This window comes from Athene cunicularia, assembly GCF_003259725.1.
Source record: "Athene cunicularia isolate RWA chromosome 4 unlocalized genomic scaffold, athCun1 chr4_part1, whole genome shotgun sequence".
Classification (NCBI taxonomy): Eukaryota; Metazoa; Chordata; class Aves; order Strigiformes; family Strigidae; genus Athene; species Athene cunicularia.
The window spans coordinates 19,322,617-19,343,009 of record NW_020799098.1 but is presented as its reverse complement, the minus strand read 5'-3'; the positions used below and the strand labels follow the sequence as shown (position 1 = coordinate 19,343,009).

The following is a 20,393-nucleotide window of genomic DNA, read 5'->3' as shown; positions in this document are numbered from 1 at the left end:
AGGTGCCGGTTTGGTACCCGTCACCCGCCGCTACAAAACGGAAGTAGGGGCGACTTACGGCACCAGAAATAAGACAGCTGAGCCTAAAACCCGTGCGTTTGGGACGAGGACGTTTATTTTATTTTCTTCGAGGGACATGTCTGGTACATAAACACTATATTTTATTTTTTAATAAACTTTGATAGAAACCATCATGGAAAGTTTATAAAGCTGGTCATTTCAATCTTACGTTGAACTCCACTCTATAGTGAGTTCTACATTTAAGGCTTAAACGTTTTAGTTAATCATGTGAACTGGTGACATGCTACATTAATATTTACATCCACTCAAAATTATATAAAATACAAGCATTTTATTATTTTTTGAGCTTAACAGTATTGCTTTGAATTACAAAATACAGCAATGTCTGAAATACTGAAGGTTTCATAAAAGCAGCAATTTTTCTCCCATTCCCAGTCTTAACTGTTGAGAAAGTTACTAAAATAAAAATATTTACCATGTTACATAAGCCACAGATCTAGAAACATGACCATCAAGTCTTAAACAACACAAAACTTAAATGCAAATGGCAACTAGCAGATGAGCATGACATGACTAAGGGCACAATAGTGCTCCATGTATTACTTCCGCCCCCCTCTGCTCCAAAAAACCCAACAGTGTGTTTAGATAGAAATTTAGAAGGCAGACTGGCTTTGTGTTGAACACATTAGTGCTTTTATCATTAATAGTGCAGAACCACTTCGGTGACTACTGATGAACACATTTATATGCATATGGCAAAACAAACCTGTAACAACATGGTGCAATTCTTTCATTGTGATGACTACATAAAGAAACATCACAATTTTCCATACATGTGCTTAAACACACAAGTTCTAAAAGCTAGAGGTGAAATTTCAACCTCTGAAACATACACTCAGTTCCTTTTGTCACAGTAGGAACTGTGTGTACTTAGTTGGGTTGAATTTTGCTGTAAATTCGATTATTTAACTATTTTTGGTCCCCACATACAAAAAACCCCACCCTACTTCAAGCATTTTTTCCCTTCTCCTTTTCTTTTACTTGTTTGTCAAGGACAGACTGAACATAGGGTTTTTTTAGTGCATGACTTCAAGTAACTAGCCTATGAAAATCTATAAACAGCTTAAAATATCAGGAAGAAATTCCAAGGAAAAGAATTTTCACAATCAAAGATAATCTGCACTTTTTTTTTTTTTAAAGACCATATAAAAAGAAATTGATAGTGTACAGGTTTTCATATTTAAACAAAAAGAATGCCGATTGTATTCAAAATTAGTTTCTCAGCATATGCAAACTGTATCTTCCCTTATTCAGAGTATTATTCAGAATACATTAATTTAGCCTATAAAAATACAGTATGGACAAATTCTTCTCATTCCCTGACATAAGAATTCACAATTTTGACACAAAAATTGTAAACTTTTATTACATTCAAAATACATTTCTTAAGTCTTTAGAATTTAAGTTCTGAGGTGTCGGCAGTCAGGGCTCTTGGTATACAGCAGAAGTACATTATTGCAGAGCCTTTACACAGAAGTAGTTTTCTACAGTTAAGGGAAACTTACTCTTCTCACATATTTTTGTTGCTACCAGGAGGAAAAGAAAGGCTTCCTACTATGAAAGGTCTGCGTGAATGCATTACCCAGATGAACAATTCGGCCCTGACTTCCAGTGCTACTTCGTTCCACAATCACACGTGGCATCTGAACAAGCTGAATGGGACTTTTTCCATCCTTTAATGCCTGAGTAAGGTTTAGTATCTAAAAGAGTAAAAGCAAGTAAGGTGAGGGTGCACAATAAAACTGTGGCTAACAGGCCCATACATTTAGATGTCACTCTTAAATCAATGCTATAGAGGACTATGCTGTCAAATTATTTTTTAAAGATACTCTATTGGAAGCAGAAATACTTAATTTTTTTGGTAACATTGTGACATCCTACCGCTATCTGACTACCCTTCTACTCTTTCCCTGAATATTTCATGCAATCCGCTCCAAATTTTTGGGATACATTAGAGACAAAAATCTAAGAGCATTTTAAAATTTAGCACGTCAAGAGCATTGCACCATTAATGAAAAAAAACCTACAAGAATGCAATCTACATGTATTTAACATAGGATTGACCAGGGGTTTAGCTACAAATTATTTTCACATCAGAAGATATGTAGCTATATTATTACCCCACACCAGACCCAGTGCTAAGATCCAAACTTAGCCTTCAGCTCCTAGGACTCTTATTTTCCTTCTGAAACTTCAGTGCTCATGAACTGCCTTGATAATTTACTTCACATTCAATGTTATCCTGCTGAAAACTGGGGCAAGTGTTCAATTTAGTTATGGTGACACATGTGCATTACCCTTAACATCAAGTCTTTTTTTCCCCTGCACGCTGCCTTTTTGTTCCTTGTGCGACTTACTGATCTCCTGTTCATTCTGCATTTTCATAGCTGACAAACCCTGGACAGATGGTTTACTGCAATTTGGGTCTTCCAGCAACTCCACTTGATATTTACGTTTTCTAAGGCAAATCTTTGTAGATCTGTGTTACCTGATTTCTTAATCTCTGTATTCTTGAGAGAACTGTTTATCTTGGGTTTGAAACACTTCCCAGTATTTTTTTTTCCCCACTTCAAAAAAATGTGCTTCTAACTACTTTTGGAACCTTAAAGATCTCACCCCTTATGTGCAGGATATATTTCCCTTCAGCCTTCTTATCTTTATCAACTAGATTTTTCATTTTCTAATTCTTAAAGTTTTCACTTTTAAGGTTGTATTTACAGATGTTTTGGCTATCCTACAAATTCATCTTAACTGAATGAATCCATTATCATGTGATCCAGATACCAACTCTTCTATAATGCCCTTGTAGCATTGGTTTTACACCAAAAGCAAGTCTAAAATCAGTGCTAAAATGCATCATTTGCTGATGTATTTCAAATCACATCCAAGAAAACTCATTACTGAATTTCTTCCCTAAATCCATGCCTGAAAACATGACATTTCCCACAGTGAAACATGTCCTCATATGGCTAGAGAGAGATTTTTAAAACAAAACAAAAAGTGCCAAATCTCTGCTGAAATCCACCCCAGGGAACAGGTGTAAAGAAAAGGTCCAAACACAGCCTTTACAGTGGAAAATTAATCAGACAACCTTAGCTAGATCTCTCTCAAAAATATACATCAGGTTTTTTCCTTAAGCTGTTAAATAACAGATTCCCTGTAGCCAATTGTCTCATCACAGAAAAGCTATTTAACACAGTTTAAGATGGATGAATACTTCAGAAGTGACCTTCCAGTGACTGCACAAACTTCTCAGAAAAGTTATTTCAGCAATAACTCCTATAATTCAATTTAATAAGTAAGGTTTGCTGGCTTTTAGCCACCACACATAACTAACATTAACTAGGATCATGTTTGGCTATGCACAGCTGCAGTCTTGTGCAAGGTACTTCTTGATATAGGAGGCTCTACACAGAAAAGGGCAGATTAAGCCACTCTAGGAATTGTGAATGTCTGGCTTTAAACTACCCATGACAAATTTATGAACACAGAGAAGTCAATTTCAATAAATTCAAGGCAAAGGGGACTTAATTTATCTAGTCCAATTCCCTTACATTTTCACAAATCACTGTTTTATGCCTACAATGAACTAAATTTGTTCCCAGCTGAACCTTGTTTTCCAGTGTATCGCACCAGTCTTTAATTTTAAAGCAGCAAGGAGATGGAGAAACCCTTCTCTCGTTTCAGTGTGAAAAAATATCAACATTTAATTATCTGAAAATAGTTGGATTTGTTCTAAGTATGGTTCTGACATTTGCTAGGATGAAGAATTTTATTACTGATATTGCTTTCTTGTGAGAGGTATTTCAATACTCAAGTTAACTGTCCACAATAAAGTTACATTTCTTTTAATAACATAATGAAATTACCCATCAAATTTTTCATCCAAGTTTATGACTCTTCTCCAGTGTTTCATTTTTAAAATACCATCTAAGAACATGCAGGTATTAAGTCTTCCCCATCCCCCATAAAAACAATAAAACCCAATTACATTATTTTAAAAAAATAATCTTCTACAAATATCAAAAAGAATCAGTACATACTTTCTGCTGTCTCATCTATATGCAAATAAGAGTAAACTCTATAGAAACATTTAGTCTTCTCTGATGAAAATAGGTTCAAGTGTCATTCATTCAATAGGAGTCAGTTTTTGTAGCTCTAAAAAAAAATCAAATTAAATACAAAAATAAAAATGTAAAGAAGCAGTCTTACCTGCCCCCTCATAACCGACATTTGGTTTTCAAAAGTAGACTTGTCAAATCCTTTATCAGCCTTTATTAAAGAAAACAAACAGTTATTATAAGAAATGACCCATTTATTTTTAGTTACATATTTATAGCACACAAATTCATCAACTTCATAATACATGGTGATATTTACTAACAGCACAATAATTTTTGGGAGCTTCAAACAGTCATAGCACGACCCACAAAAAGGTCTATTTATTGCAGCAAGTTTACATATGCGAAAATGAAGGATGTTCCACATCATAAAAGGAAAATACATCAGCGGACACCACTTTAGGGCACTGATAGGGAGGCTTAATACCAACACATAATGCTACGCTGCTCTGTCTCGCACCTTTACTCGGGCAAAAGAATACTTCCTACTTCAGATTTATTAAATACTTCATCAGGTTTATCAGACAAGCCAGAGTCACTCTGAATAAACTGAGTCACAAATATTGCAAATGTGTTTCAGGATATAGTTTTGATGTTTCACCTGCATTTTCATTAAAAGTTTAAAATTTCCATTTTTCTATCCTCATCATTTGGATTATTTCACTTGAACATCTGACACAATTGTTTATTTGTTTCAGAGGACAATTTACATGACAGTACTGCAGCACAGTTTCAGTACCTTTAAAGTAAGTTTGACTTTAAACATGGTCAAGATTTCAGCATCAACTTCACACAACGTATGTATGTAAAATTAAGTATATCAGAAGTATGAAGGTACTTCAAGTTATATTAAATACATTATTTTCTCAGGTTACTACAGTTCATCTTAAGCATATACAAACCACACAGGTATATTAGTTTTCACACAGATTGGTGCTATAGAAGTTAACCAGCTTTAATTGATTATGTGAAACTTAAGTACATAAAATGTAATAATGTTTTCACATCAGTTGATTACTATCAATTAGCCACATTAGTGACAGTTTCCTCAATTATATAAACCCTTTCTACCATTCCAATATCAAAGCTAAAATAGCACAGTATCATGACATACAGAAGTTAAATTCATAAAAACAAAAATCACCTAACTGTTCCATTACAAGTATTAGCTATTTCAGTAATACTCAATTCACCTTAAATAGTTCATAAAGATCTTCACAAAGATCCTGTACAAAGTTCATATCAGAAATGCGAGGAAGAACTAGGTCTCTGGTCTCCTGAGAGAATGGAACTTTTGCTTGAGAAAGCCACGCCCAGTGAAAGGGATCTAATGCATAAAAACAATACACTTAATGATTAACCACAGGCAAAATTCTCAAGTGCTTGCCAGTACCCTGCTGTCTACTGGAAGTTCTCAGTAACACCATTTTTCACACCATTATTAGCCAATATACCTCTTTTGGCTACTGTTAGAAAAGCAGCTTTACAGCTACTTCACCTTTTATTTTTTTTTTTTTCAAAGAGTGAAAATATATTTTAAGTAATAGTTAGTTGAAGCAATAAGTAAAAAAGTTATATAAATTAAATACTGTAAGCAACAGTAGAGGCCTTCTAGTTTAGTAATGCAGTGTCCTTTGGAGTAAAATAATGGCTGCAATCAAATAGAAATCTTTCAGACATTTGACTCATACTGAAAAATTAACAAAAAAGTAGCTACTATTTTTAATAATATTTTGTTTATTAAAATGCCTTATTTGAAGCATGCTGAGAAAACCATTCTTAACTTTTCACATAATTGCTATTAAACAGCTTTTTCAAGAGATATTGTAAGAGTAATTAATATCAACAGACGTTAAATAAGACACCAAACATACAGTAGTATGTTTATGCATATCTATGTATTAATATTGCTTAAAGATATAAGGGTAAAAAAAACATGAAGGAGGACTAAATTACACATGCCATTGGAAAAATGGCAATTGTTGCTAACTTTCTAAGGAAGAGTACATCATTTAAAAATTCAATATATAAACTACAGCAATGATTTCTTAGTTTCTTACTACCACTACACAACTAACAAAAATGCTTATTTGGAAGTTACTCTCCCAAAAGGAAGGTGATTGAAGAATGCAATACTTACATGCCCTCCACTCATCAGGATGCTTAAAAGGAAATGCTAAACCATTGTCAATTGCAGCAATTTTAATAGTAGATTCTTTAGTTATAGTCCATTGGCTATCCTACGGAAGAAATACTTCAGAAGTGATACCTATGTGCTTTCAAAAATAGTGAAATACAATAAAAATACAATATACTTTTTAGCTTCACTGCTTAAATTTAAACAATACAGAGCAGTATCATAAACTCCAGCACATACAATTCTTACTCTGTCACCACTAAAAAGGAGCCCTTCCCCCAAATACGAGAGAAGCAGAGCACATAAATAGCTGAAGAAGTGTGCTTGAGCAACAGTGGGCAGTTTTATTATTATAGCCCAAGCTAGTAAAGAAAAAATACAGAACAATAAAAATCACTTCTAGAACTGTTCTATCTAGTCTAATCCAAATAACTGTTCCATTCATTTCGCCTAGAATAATTTGCAGCTATCAGATTTCTTGAGACCCCGCTCCAGAATTAAATCCACGCACTTTATCCCCTGCAAGACCAAGTTTTAAAACTGAACAATTTAAAGAATATAAGTTTCAGAGTACAGTTTTCTTACCTTATCTGACAGATCAAGTCCATCATCTTGTTTTTCATACCTGACTAACCAATTATCGTTACCTCTGTCTTTAAACAGGAAAATGCATGTCACAACACATCATTTATAAAGAAATCATCATCTAAAGTGATATACAATGAGTAATATTGTAAACTGAGAATTTACCAAAGGAGTTAGGCAAAACTGTACAAAACTGTGTATCTCTATCACAATACATGTGGCTGAGCTTTACTGAAATGTATGAAGCAACTGATTTACTGGAAAAAACAAAAATTTACCAAGTGTTCTTAGGAATGTATTACTGATTTAGTTTACCCAACTGCCTGAATATACAGCAAAATATCAAGGAAACTAAGAGAAATCACTTTCACTCATTTTATGCAGAAAGACTGGCTGTAGTGTGCACTTTTCCTGGGGAAAACAGTCAGCAGCAGCAACCACAATGACTTAACTTTTAAGCTCGTTTTAAGCTGATGGGGAAAGGGAAAGGCCCCCCAAAATTACAGATACTATGATGTTTGACTACATGGAGAAAAAGAGACTCCCCAAAGATGGAGGTAGGAAAAAACTGAAGAGCCTTTCAGAAGCTGAAAATGTCTGCACCGTTCAGACAAAATTGAGACACTGAAGGCTTTGACAAGGTCTTTCAGAGAAAGGATGACTGTATCCATCAGAAGACTTCATGTCAGATATATTAGGTGGAGGTAAAATCATCCACATAATGAGGTTTTACATTTTGAGTATTTTCCTTACAATTTTAATAACTTCACAGGACACAGTAATTGTTTGGAAACACTGGGATCTATTCGATAAAGCTGACAGTTTATAGCAAAAGGTAGGAAGTAATACGTTCTTACAAAACTTTCCTCTTTTAGTTCGCTTCTGAAAATAGGTTAGAGTGACTTATTTAAGACAAGGAAAATGAACTAGCACTGGTATGACTGAAGAAGAGTAAAAAGTAGCAAAGGAAGTATTTTAAATATAAAACTGCCTCTGGATTTTTGAGCAAATAAATCACCTACATAGTCAACAGAAAAATCCCAGCTTCTGAGTGAAAGAAACAAGAATCCAAGGAGAACAGAGAGATACACACCACAGTTGTACTTCAGTGCCTAGTCATAATGAATATGAACTATTTTGCACTGATGTGAACCTGTGCTGTTATTTGCTCCAACTTAGTATAAAAGAAAGGGTAGTCATGGCTTTCTCTTGGTTCCTGAAACCTCACCACCATCCCTTATCTTAATGAGGACAGACTTAGCTTATTGACAGAATTAAAGCATAATGAAAGTATTTGTTCTTGAATTCTTACACTGCTTAAAATATCAAGTAACAGCTAAAGAGCATTGTTTGGACTTTGTCATATTGCAATATTCAATGTTTGAATCCAAAGTATATGTTTTAAAGTTTAAAATGCAACATTCTGGCCTTTAATTGTGAGAAAAGCATCTGAAATGCATTATAAGCCTTCAGCAGCAGCTTTCAGCCAGAACTGCTTACCATTTTTGCCTCACAAAAGTAGATACTGAGAGACATTAACAAATACCTGTATTTCTGATGACATAATCCAAGATAACCAATCTTTCAAACTGTGACTGAAATTCCTTCCTTGTATTCTCAGGTAAAGGATCAGTTTCAAACTTCCTGAGCCAGTAGTCAGCTTCTTTGTATCCTTCAACAAACAGCTGGAAGGAGCCAACCTGAAACATTATGAAACTGCATTTGGAAAATGTACTAGAGCAGGTCACATAACTAAACTTAACATTAACAGAAGAACTGATTATATATGTTCGAAGTTCAGAAAACAGGAAGTATAACAATAAAAAAAAAAAAAAAAAGGAAAAATGTAAGACTCAAATCATGAGGGTTTTTTCTGGTTTTTTTTGGTGGGTTTTTTAATATTTGTTTAAGCACTCACTGAGTTTACCAGGAATAAGATGCAGCCGGACAGCTCAATGTGAATGAACACACAGTGTTATAAGCAATATTTGGAACAAAAGAAAAAGAAATAACATCTGTTCTCTTTTCTATTGGGAACACTTTTTTCAATAGTTCGTAAGAAATTGCAGGAGAAAAATCTTCCTCTCAGAAAAATTTGTATGTTTCATTTGTGAGAACAGCAGCATTAACCATTTTTTCAAGACAGACGCTTTTTGCATGAAAATGGCTGAAATACATTTCTCAAAAGAGTCCAAGGAAAAAAACTATAGATAGCATAGGCTCCACAGGTGTGGGCAACAAGAAAGGTGCTCCAGATTAAAATTCTCAAGAGGACTTATATTTGAGAAGTAAAACACTGATAGATGCAGACATGCAGAGACATGGATAAATACAAAGCATGTGGAATAACCATGCTGATACAAGCTTGTGTAATGTATGTCACATGGATCAAAACTGTGGTAATATTTCGGGGATACAAGGCTCATTTTAGTCAGTGAAATCCTGCACACAAGATGAAAGGAAGATAGAAGGAACACAAAAATCACATATCTAAAAGAATAAAATGAACAACAGAAGGAAAAAAATAAAGAGTCAGGAAAAATGAAAGCACTAGATAAATTGCATGGAAGAAACAATTAACAATATAAAAACATGACACTGAAGGAAAACATACTAAACAGTCAAGAAAAAAACCCACAAGGGTGAGACATATACATTTTGACATATTACTCCTCCAGCAAAAAGCTAGACTGCAAACTGAAACAAAAACCGGCAAGATTATTAAAGTAGTTCAGATGAAGGAATGATGTAACAGTGGATAGATTTTGCATAGAACAGTCATATTATCAAACTTCAATCACTGTTTTCAACAAGGAACACGGTTTTTCTTTTACCACTGAAGTTACCTACAAATATTCTTTTTTTTTAATTCAAAGTTTTGTGTAAGAATCAAGAAACACACAAATTACTTATTTGACATCTTACCTTAGGAGGTAGTCCAATTCGATTAAATTTTTTAGCAACTTTTGGCACTTTCTCTAAAGCATATTTTTTTCCTCTTGATTTTGCACGATCTATTGCACTGTAATTAAAGGTCTCACTGACAAGCCAGACAACCTTAAAATATGAAAGTTAGAAACACAGCTCAGAATTCCTTATTATTTCAATTATAAATCACAGTAAATTTTATGCTCAGTTGTCAAAAAAGCAAAAAGGAAGCATCAGGCATTTCCAACAGATGAATTTTATACGAAAATATGAATATGCTATTTTACATATCTCAAACAAAACCAGGAATCTCTATATGCTGCTTTTTAAGGTTTTTGCACCAGAACATAAGGCACAAGAGTATCAGAAAATACTAGAAACTGAAGTAGTTCCAAAGAAGAGATTCAATTCAGATTTCATACTTATCCTTTAAAACAAAAATCAGTCATTATTTCTACACCAAACCACTGTGCCTTTGGACTTGCAATAGTTCATTAATGACTTGGGGATAATGCATGATACACAAGGATGTCTCCGTAACTACAGTCCAAAGAGTGACAAGTCAGTCACTATATTTTTTTTGCATTCAATAATTCATGTACTTTAACTTTTACCTTGGTTTTAGGTACAACTCCTAGCCCAAGCTTGTCATCCACAAGATAGGCACCAGCTTCAGAAAGGTATCCCTGATTTGGAACGAGGCAGCCTCTGCCAAAGCAGCAAGGACAACAAACTTTGTGAAAATATTTGGTCCATTTTGGGTTCAGATGTCCATAAGGCTCTTCAGATTTTGGTTTGAACACTCCAATAATTTTCTAGGATAAATAATATAAAATTAAAGTATGAATACTATGAGTTGCAATAATGAAAATTAGTTATTTGAAAGTATTGGTCAGATGCTATACATTGCATTTACAGTTGCTCTTTTTAGATTATCAAATAATAAAACTAACAAAATGGTATTCCAAATAAATTTATCATCAAATGCTTATCTAACAGCAGTAAAAATTCAGAATAAGCTCTTCATAAGAGAAAAATCAAAGCCAGCTAGCATTTACTAGTTTTTCAAAATTAGAGGACAGCATTTTAGAATATAATTTCTTTTATATTGAGATTTTTAAAAATGAGCTTTTAAAAGTAGTTTTAAAAATAATTTTCAACCCACCAATTAAGGGATTGATGAGGTATTTCAGAGACATAATGGTTCCAGGAAAGTGACAAACATACAGAATGCTAATAATCAGATGCCACCTTTTCTGTTTTACATCTATGTTATTTATTACTTTAAGTTTGAAGGGATCAAAACGTTCTGCACTCCTCAATTCCCAAGAGTGGTGCTGTTTACCACTGCTGTAGATTCCTCAACTCAAAGCTGAGAATGGCTCACACTATCAGCCTCCATTTACATTGGAGACCTGTAGTAAAGCTTAAAATTACTCAAAGTATTGTATCCAATTTTGGACACTGTGCTTCAAGAAATTTGTTAACAAACTGAAGAAAGTTGAAAAAACAATGAGAATAAGCACAAAAAAAAGGTGAATAATGAAAGCCTGTATAACAAGGATTGTTTAGCCTAAAAGAAATCAGGGCACAATGAACTATGTAATAGGTTGCTATAGAGAAAAAATGTGCACTACATTTACTGTTAACAAGCCAAGAAATGATAGGCTTAAATCCCAGCAGTTAAGTTAAAAAAAACCACAAACCCTTTTGAACCTTAAGAGTGGCTCAAGACTGGAACAGACTGCCAGGTTGTAGAGTCTCTGAAACAGGATGCCGCTATCAGGCTGGTTAGACATTCATCAGAAATCATGTTAAAATGATCTTGCTCCATAACACAGGCATTAAATGGATGATTTCTCAAGGTGCCTCCTACACACAATTCTATATTTGCTAACCTCAAACCACAAGATTATTACCACACTAAAATATATAACCTTCCAATTGTCTGTGATAAACTTTAGCCTAGTGCATAAAGTCCATGAAATGACTCTTCCATATCTCAAGTGAAATGCTGTAGAAATGCTGTATCTTCATTCCTTCTCACAGGACCATGGTGAATAAATGAAATTCTTATCTAATAAATATTTAAGAACAACTGTTTAAGAAGCATTTTCACGAATTAGTACTTTCCTAAATCCTTCTCAAAGTGAATAACTCATTAAGCTAAACACTGCCAGTTGTTGCACCATCACTCACAGATGACACTCTTAAGTCATGAACAAGTTTGCTGTCAGTGTAGAAATGAGTGTTCTGCTTCAAGTAACTGCTGATTCAACTAGATTAGGAAGAAGACTAGTTGTTCTAGCTTCTACAGAATTTTCACCCACTTTGTCCAAGACAATCCAATTAGTCCAAGATTGTCCAAGACAAACTACAGAGAACTTTTTTCATTCAGTTTGTAAACAGATCACACAAGACACCAGGCATTAGTAGCATCACCCGTACTGTCCATCTATTTTGATTCATTCCCATCAACTACCAGAAGAAATAAGTTATGAAATATTGTTATTTGGATTCATCCTATAAGGTTCCTATCAACTGGGGAAGGAAACAAATTGACAAAAATTCTCTTGCTTTTGGTATGCTGTTATCTGTAACTCTAAGGCTACCTTCAAAATGATAAGCAAGTTCTATGAAACTTCACAGACACAATTCAGTTTAGACCTGCACAAAAGCTCGCACTTAGAAAAAATATTCTGTGCAACATGAAAGACCAAGATGATGTTTTCTGAACATTTTTTCCCCCCCAAAAAAATCACACTTTAGAAACTGAATTTACTTAGTATACCAGTTTAGTCAAAATTCTAATGTTAGGTTTAGAATTGTTATGGAGTTCAATCTTCTCCTATTGAATCACAGGTATCCACCCACACAAAACAAAGCTAGCAGCTTTTCATTTCCCAGACACAGTGGTGTATTTGGTAGTATATGCCAAGCCACTAATTACTTCTTTTCTGAATCGCTCTCTGGATACTTCCTACAAACTGCCCATTTTAAACAGGAGCTTAGCCCTTTCCATTACTTGCCTGGACCATACTGTGCTACACTATCAAATCTAGAGACAGTTTTCAAGGTTTCACTGAAGTCAGAACCTTGCTAAATTTTGCAAAGTCACTGCTGTTGAGGATCAGATTAGAACCAGACTGACTCCATTGGCATTAGCATTAGCCAATAGCTAAACTGTCAAAAACATGTTGCAGAACAGTTTGTAATAGACACAATGTCTTCTACTTTATTGCTTATATAATGAACAACAAATGCAGAAATAAGCAGCCCTGTTGTGAAGTGTTGAATGAACTGCTTCATACCAGTACACATCTATGCCAATAAATGCAAAAAGTTTCTAGTGTTAATCAGGCAATTTTAGTTTTATCTTTCTGATAGACTCAAATCAGTGAATAAGATGACCTAAGGGAAACAGGTTATTTTACCTGTAACTTGGTATTTGTGTGGGTAAACACTTCAGAAGCTGACCAGTAAGAAAGCTTAGCACATCTTTAATAAGCTCTTTCCCAGCTTAAGGAAGAGATTACTCAAAACAAATAGGAGAAAGCAAGTCACAAATCTGGTCTGAAGTAGAATGATGCAATACTCTGACAAACAGGATGCAAAATCCCTTCTACAAATGGGCGTTGCACTACTGAGAAAATTAAGTGTTATCAGAATTTTAATATGGATAACAAACTTAGATAAGCTCTAAATTTAGTGCAAAGAATAAAAGCAAAATTGAAAGGCAGCTAAGAACTCAGCATCGTTATTCTCACAGTCCCATGTTTCCAAATACTTTTGCAATGAAATTTTTATGGCCCACGTTAAAAAAATGGGTGTTTTTTCAGTCTTTTCTCCTAAATACTTACATTGAAATCAATGACCTGCATAAAGGGGGAGAGCAAGTCACTACTAGGAACTTAATTAGGAACAAACCCAACACTTCACTGCAAAACAAAAGTAAAACCAACAAAAAAAAATCACCATGTAAGAACAAGGAAGTAAGGTGTTCCATCCAAAATGCTATGGTTACAAAAATCAAGCGTAAATACTCTCTCATTAGCCTCAAGGCACAGTGAGCCTCTCAGGCATTTGCTAGTCACCAAAAAACTGCAAAATCAGTCTGGAGAGGCTTCAGACAAAACAGATTTGCACATACGATCCATAACAGGGATGACTTTTTCAAGTAATTTCTCAACCAACTAATGTTCTAAAAATAAAAGATCTCAACTGCCTACCATTAAGAAAAACTCAAAACACACACTCCCCCTTTAACCAGTTCAAAAGCATTTTTAGCATAACACTATAGAATACGCTTTCAAAAATTCAATGCATGACCTGTCTAAAAAGTATTGATTTAAACCAGTATTTGGTTACTTACTCAGATTTTTTCCTATTGCATATTAAATAAGCTATAATCCTAGTTTAAAATACCTCTTTAAAAACAGCGTAAATTTTGAATATGTATATATAAGCATACAACCTGGAAACCTACAAAGAACTAAACTACTGAAGTAGGGAAGTGACCTGAAGTTTAAGAAGTCTGCTGAAACTTAGAACAGGTTTTCATATTAACAGCATTGTATGTGACAGCAAGAATCCCACAACGCGATCAGAGAAAGAAAATTTTTTTTTTTCCTATCAGTTTCAAAAAGAGAGACACCCTCCTTCCCAACCTACTTTGGCTGTCCTCCACCAGGGGTCATGACTACCAAGTGTTCCTGGAACACAGGAGTATGAATTGCAGTGTGCAGTTCCTAGAAGGTTTTGAAGGGGTAGTTCTGTTACTTTCCATCTAAGACATAAAGTCATAAATTCATATGCTTATTTGTATTAAGTCAGGTAACTATCCTAAAAATCACTCATTCAATAAAGTGTAAAAACTATCACCAGAAAAGTGTCATTAAAACAAAGCATGTCTGAAAATGAAATGGCAAAACAGGAATATATTCTGTAATGACCAATAATATGAATAAAAGCTAAACAAAAAATATAATACTTCCTAAACAAATGGGAAATGACCATTCTGGGGATGCAGTGAAGAACAACAATTTTTAATATGTTCTAAAAACCTACACACTTAAAATTTTACAACTTCCATGTCCAACACAACTGGTATCTTCAGGATTAGTGAATACCTACATCTACCTAAGACCAGAAGACTACTCATCGAGTTTAAAATAAAATCAGATATGACAAATTAACAATGGTGTGGGGGTTGGGAAGTGTCTTTTTTCAAACAGGTTGGAAAGCAGACAAAGTAGTTCTGATTTAAAGAAAACAATGTGAAAGTATGTCTGAAACATAATTTTCTCTTACTAAATAATGCTAACCAAATGTTACTTTTCAAGCAAGATATTCAGGTAACTGTTACTTCTCTGTCCCAAGGTAACCTTTCAACACCTCTTTGATGATCGCTATTCACGGTACCATCTACCACTAAAGGAGGGAAAGTGAAGATTCGGCAGACAAGTACAAGTATAAAGGTAGATTTGTTTATATCACTTTTCTTACTCATCTACCAATCATATAAGAGGAAGGAGACGTGACCTAAACAAAAGACTAAACTAAACTAAGACTAAAACTAAAAAGAAAAGAAATAAAAATATAAAAAGCTTGGCTAATGGCTAAACAGTATCCAAATCACAAGCTCAGTTGTGTCAAAAATCAATTAAAACATACGAAGAACAAAAAGTTAGATTCTGCACAAAGGAATTCCTGAATTGTTTTCAGCAGTTAGAGGCGCTTTTATTTTCTCCATATTTCTTTGGTGCAGATCATTCAAAAAACTGTAAAACTGCAACAGAGAAATAAGAGTTATTTTGGCTTAGCTTATGCTGCAAGACATCATTGGGAATCTAAGTATTTCTTGCATTGATTTTTCCCAGCATAGATTTTGGCATAACATAAATTATCAAACAACTTATTTTAATTAATTTCCATTTAAATAGATTTTTAAAATTTCCATTTTAAACTAATTGCTGACAGTGTCTCTGACTTTGAGTAACATGCTCACCCCTTTTGGATCCTTGGCAAAGTAACTCCCACTGGATCCTTGTGAGATCCTTTCTGGAAAAACTCCACACTCTATAGCTTGCTCTGCTCTCAGAATAATTTCTGCAAATTCTGGATCATCTAAAAATATATTCATATCAGCAGTATGTCCTGTATGCCCTGAAAAATAAGAAAACAAGCCATCTTGAGTGTAATTTGTACTACAAATTCACAACTTAAGTAAACACACTGAGAAGCTAACAGCCTTCCCTGCTAATGCCCATTCAACAGCAGGCTGAAAAATCTGGCCCATTAAATCAGTGCAAGTTTTCCCACTGATCTATCCGCCTCTAATCAACTTTTTGTTTCAAGTAAATCAGCCAAATCTGCAACAACTAATTTGAGACTACCACTGCAAAGTGTTTACACTTTCCAAGGATTTCTTCAAATTTTTATTTAAATAAGGAAGCCTACAAGAAAAAGGTCCCTTCAAAACCGTATCTGTAAAAAAATGTGCTAAAGATTTTACATACCATTCTTATTAAGATTTTTGTGTCCTTCTGTAGAGAAAGCTACCTGAAAGTAAACTGACCGTTACCCACTATTAGAATGGTATCATACCATTCATTTAACAGCTTGGCTAACATGTTCATTATCTGCTAAGGCACAATGAGGTTATTTACAAAACAATCCGTTACACTAGCGCTAACAAGTTGCACCAATATCCCAGTGAAGTACTGCTTGCCATCACCATTCCAATGTTCAAATACTATCAACTCCTAGTAGAATTTCTTTATGTACTGACCAAAAGATCAGCTCTATGCAGGCATTTATGCAACTATTGCATCTATGCAAACATTCAGAAAGACAACTAGAAAATAAGTTGTCAGGATTTAATACTTCTATTGCTCTTTAAACTTTTTCAAACTATGTCTTTGCAAGTTTTGAAACTGTAGATTTTTGTACCTTTTTTTTCAGGCTAAGGTTATACCACGTTCTTACTGAGCGCATTTTAATGCATCTGTGGATTATGGCTCATTTTTGTATTAAGAAATAGCTACATTATTCTATGTTAAACATTCACAGATAAATTTGCCTTGTTCCCATTCCAGAACCTGAAGAAATGCAAGATAAAACTCATATATTCTTCTAGAATCATTCAGAAAATATACTTCTAAAGAGTTTGTGGATAGCCATATAAAAATAAATAATAAAAATCACAATTGGGTTTTTGGAACTCCTTTTTGTAGCACAGGACATGTTCTGAAGTTTTCTAGAATATTACCACTTGCTTGCATGAACCACTCACAGATAATAACATGGCTTCCAAACCACAACAACTAGAAAGCATAAAATATAAGAAAACCTTAGCGTAATTTGGCAACAGGAAGAGAAGGCTTAAATCTAGTAACAGCTCATTCATAAGGATCAACAACTACATTAGATCAGAATCTGTTAGACTACTTGGCCAATACTTCTTCAATAAATTACAGTTTAATTTTAAGATTTTTATTGGGACTGTCAGGGACAATCAAGAAATTGCATTTCATAGCATCAGCCACCAAGAGAGAAGGAAAGGGTTCTAAGATTTTCTGGTCACAAAGTACTTAAGTGAGTTTGGGAAATAAACCAAAAAAACCTACAATACACTTATTTTTATGGAAGAAGTCACTTGGTGACATGGTGGTTCTTATTCCATATTCAAGCCTCAACTACCCCTACATGAGAAACATCACATCACACAGCTGAGCTGCAACTACTACATATTTTTGCCAGTGAAGGCAAAATCAGGGTTCTGCATTATACTGTTACCAAATGAAATGCAACATCCATGTTAAGTTGCTCTGCACATTCATCTTCCAGGTGAAGAGGACCTACAGATGAACTTTCTATCACAAAGACCGAAGCTGTCTGTGTGAAAAACAACTTTCTCAGAGGCCAGTTTTTAATTTCTGTGCATTCATTCCAGAATCTAAAACCATAAGTAGTCTCACTGCCTCGAGGAAATTCTTCAATCATGCCTTTTGTAACATAAAAGATAACTGCAGGAAAAAGATATTCAATTAAAAATCAAATTAAAACCAAAGAAACCACATTATGCTGTATGCTCAAGGAAGAAGAGAAAATTATTTTTTTAAACTTATGATCTGTTCAGTATTGCTACTGTGCTACTAGAAAGCCTGCTGTTACCAGGGTGATGTGGCTGTACAAAAACATAGGCTGAAAACAAGGAAACTGGTGGTTTTAAGAAGTTTCCTTTCAGTTTATCAATACTCTCCATATGAAAATAAGCTATTTTAATTGAAGCTAGTATTTGCTGAATGTGGCAGGGTTTACTGAGTTTGTGGTCTCTTCAAAAATTATTTTAAGCAAGTTTTCCACTGTGAAAGCATATCATTGTCACAACTTACTCCCAGTGCAGTCTCTAAACGTAAAAATGTAACTAATCAAGTTTTTTCTTGGAACTGCTCTTGAAAACTACTCATTAAACTCCCACTCGGGAGACCAGATCTCACACATACACAGCCTAACTACCAAGCTCAATAACTGTTTTCAAATTAATTTGGACAAGGCCTACAGCTTTCAGGCTGTTGTACTGGAATGATGAGGACGTGTCGAAGAAGACAGACATACTATCATCCACCTATACACCTCAACCTGTTCTTCCATCGTGTTAACATGGCATAAGCTAAACTAATACACTTCACAAGAGTAACATGTATGAACTCCTTCAATACTAAACTAGCTTTATACTATTTTAACATTAACACAATTAAAGGTAGTCCCTTCAACCAATTCCATCTTTTTCTATACAGTCTCATATTCTGACCATAATTCCATGATGAAATCACTCCCCGTGTTGCAGTAACATGCATGAATAACATCCCTTGCCTGTTTGTTCCACCTGACACATGAAACAATGCTGTACCTTCAAGTGTTAGAGATACAGAAAAGGTAAGGACAAGGAAGAAACAGCAAGAGATGAGATGCTATGATCACCCACAGTTCTGAGATTTTCTTACATACTCCTGGGTCAGATCCCAAGCAGTACTCTGCATTCGCCACCTCAACTGCCCCAGTAGTGCAAGACCCACGGCTCTAGTCTCCACTCTGAAGCATTGACTATGATGTTTTGTTAAAAGCACTGTCTCATTAACACATCTTAAGTCTTGTGGGAACAAGACAGAACTCTAACATTTTAACGGCACATTCGTATTACAAGTCTGGTCTATGCTTGGAACCACTGGTTAAAAGAGGAGATTTTTTTTTCTTACAGTTAAACACAGTACGCTACCAAAAGCTCTCTGTGGCTACTAAAAAAAACCCCAACTTTAATAACCTTACAACTTATTTTGCTCACATGGACAGGTTTTGTTTCGATTTTTTTTTTTTAATATACTATTGTTGCAAATGGAACAATTTTTACCAGTTGCTGGCAAGAAATCCTATGGTATAATTACAAAAGCAAATGTTATTAAGTGATAGAAGACCACAGATTTCCATCAGCAAACCTTTTCTAGATGTCCATCTATTTACAAAGTTGCACAGAATCAGAAAGCTTGCAAGTCTGAAGAAAAAAAGTAAGCAATAAATATTGTGTAGTTTATAATTTTGTATATTTAGAATTAGATAATGGCCATGCTTATGCTTCCTTTCAAACTGATAACTAAGCTTCTGCATTTCTGAATCTTCACATTACATTTCCTTCTCTCTCCAAGGCTAGATTTCAAAACATAGAAAGCAGATAAATTTTTATGAAAACCAAAAATATGACAGAAGTGTCCACATCAAAAACTCTTAATACATGTGATGGTAGAAAGACGGGAACAGATGCCTGGAGCAAAGAACAGAAACAGACTAAAATTTATTAAAAGGATGAAAACATGAGTATCACAAGCAACTAATTGCTGGAATAGGTGAGACAAATAGAAAACTTAGGTCTGAGTTCGCCAAGTGTTCAGGAAGCAGCAGGGAGTCCCACCACAGAACACAGTCTGTAAAACATGCAAAGCCGTAACTTTCAAAAAATACAAACAGAAGCAAACAAAGGTAAGTCCAACAAAACAGTAGACAGAGAACAAGGAGAAGTTAACAGTGGAGACACTCATGAAAATGTAAATGAGTTCGTGCAGCCCTGCACAGAATGACAAAGCATTTGAATTTCGAGCCTTTCAGAGCACTTTCCCTTCCAGGGTTATGGTCAGGGAGCCCATATGCCGAGCACGGGTGACGCACCGCTGCCCCTCGTTGACATCGCCCGGCGATAAAAGCCGGTAATAAGCTTCCCAGGAGACAGGGACACCTTAAGGAGGCGCCGGGCATGGCACATCAAGCGTACTTCAATCCCTACAGGTATTTTCCCAGCCTCGTCAGCCAGACAGGGCAGGGGGCTACCTCTCGCCCCAGAGATACCCGGGCAGCCCTCCCCGACCAAGGGCGGCCTGCCCCCAGCCGCGCCAGCGCACTCCCCGCAGCTCCCCTCCGCGTCCGGCCGAGCCCGGCGGGGGAGGCGGCGGCCCGGGGCCGTACCTGCGGCGGCGCGGGGCTCCTTGTCC

At 35.2% G+C, this 20,393-nt stretch overlaps 2 protein-coding genes across 2 annotated transcripts in view; both read right to left on the bottom strand.

The window, feature by feature from the left end:
• Nucleotides 1-20,393, bottom strand: part of ZCCHC4 (zinc finger CCHC-type containing 4) — a 36,426-nt gene that overhangs the window by 12,194 nt on the left and 3,839 nt on the right. The gene's annotated exons all lie outside the window — the stretch shown is intronic.
• Nucleotides 630-20,392, bottom strand: PI4K2B (phosphatidylinositol 4-kinase type 2 beta; the record flags this gene model as incomplete). The annotated part of the gene is made up of 10 exons (XM_026846587.1): nucleotides 630-1,781; nucleotides 4,294-4,353; nucleotides 5,396-5,529; nucleotides 6,343-6,442; nucleotides 6,925-6,992; nucleotides 8,471-8,624; nucleotides 9,850-9,981; nucleotides 10,467-10,667; nucleotides 15,860-16,017; nucleotides 20,368-20,392. Coding segments are annotated over 10 exons (1,206 nt in total), but the record flags the coding sequence as incomplete, so codon positions are not given.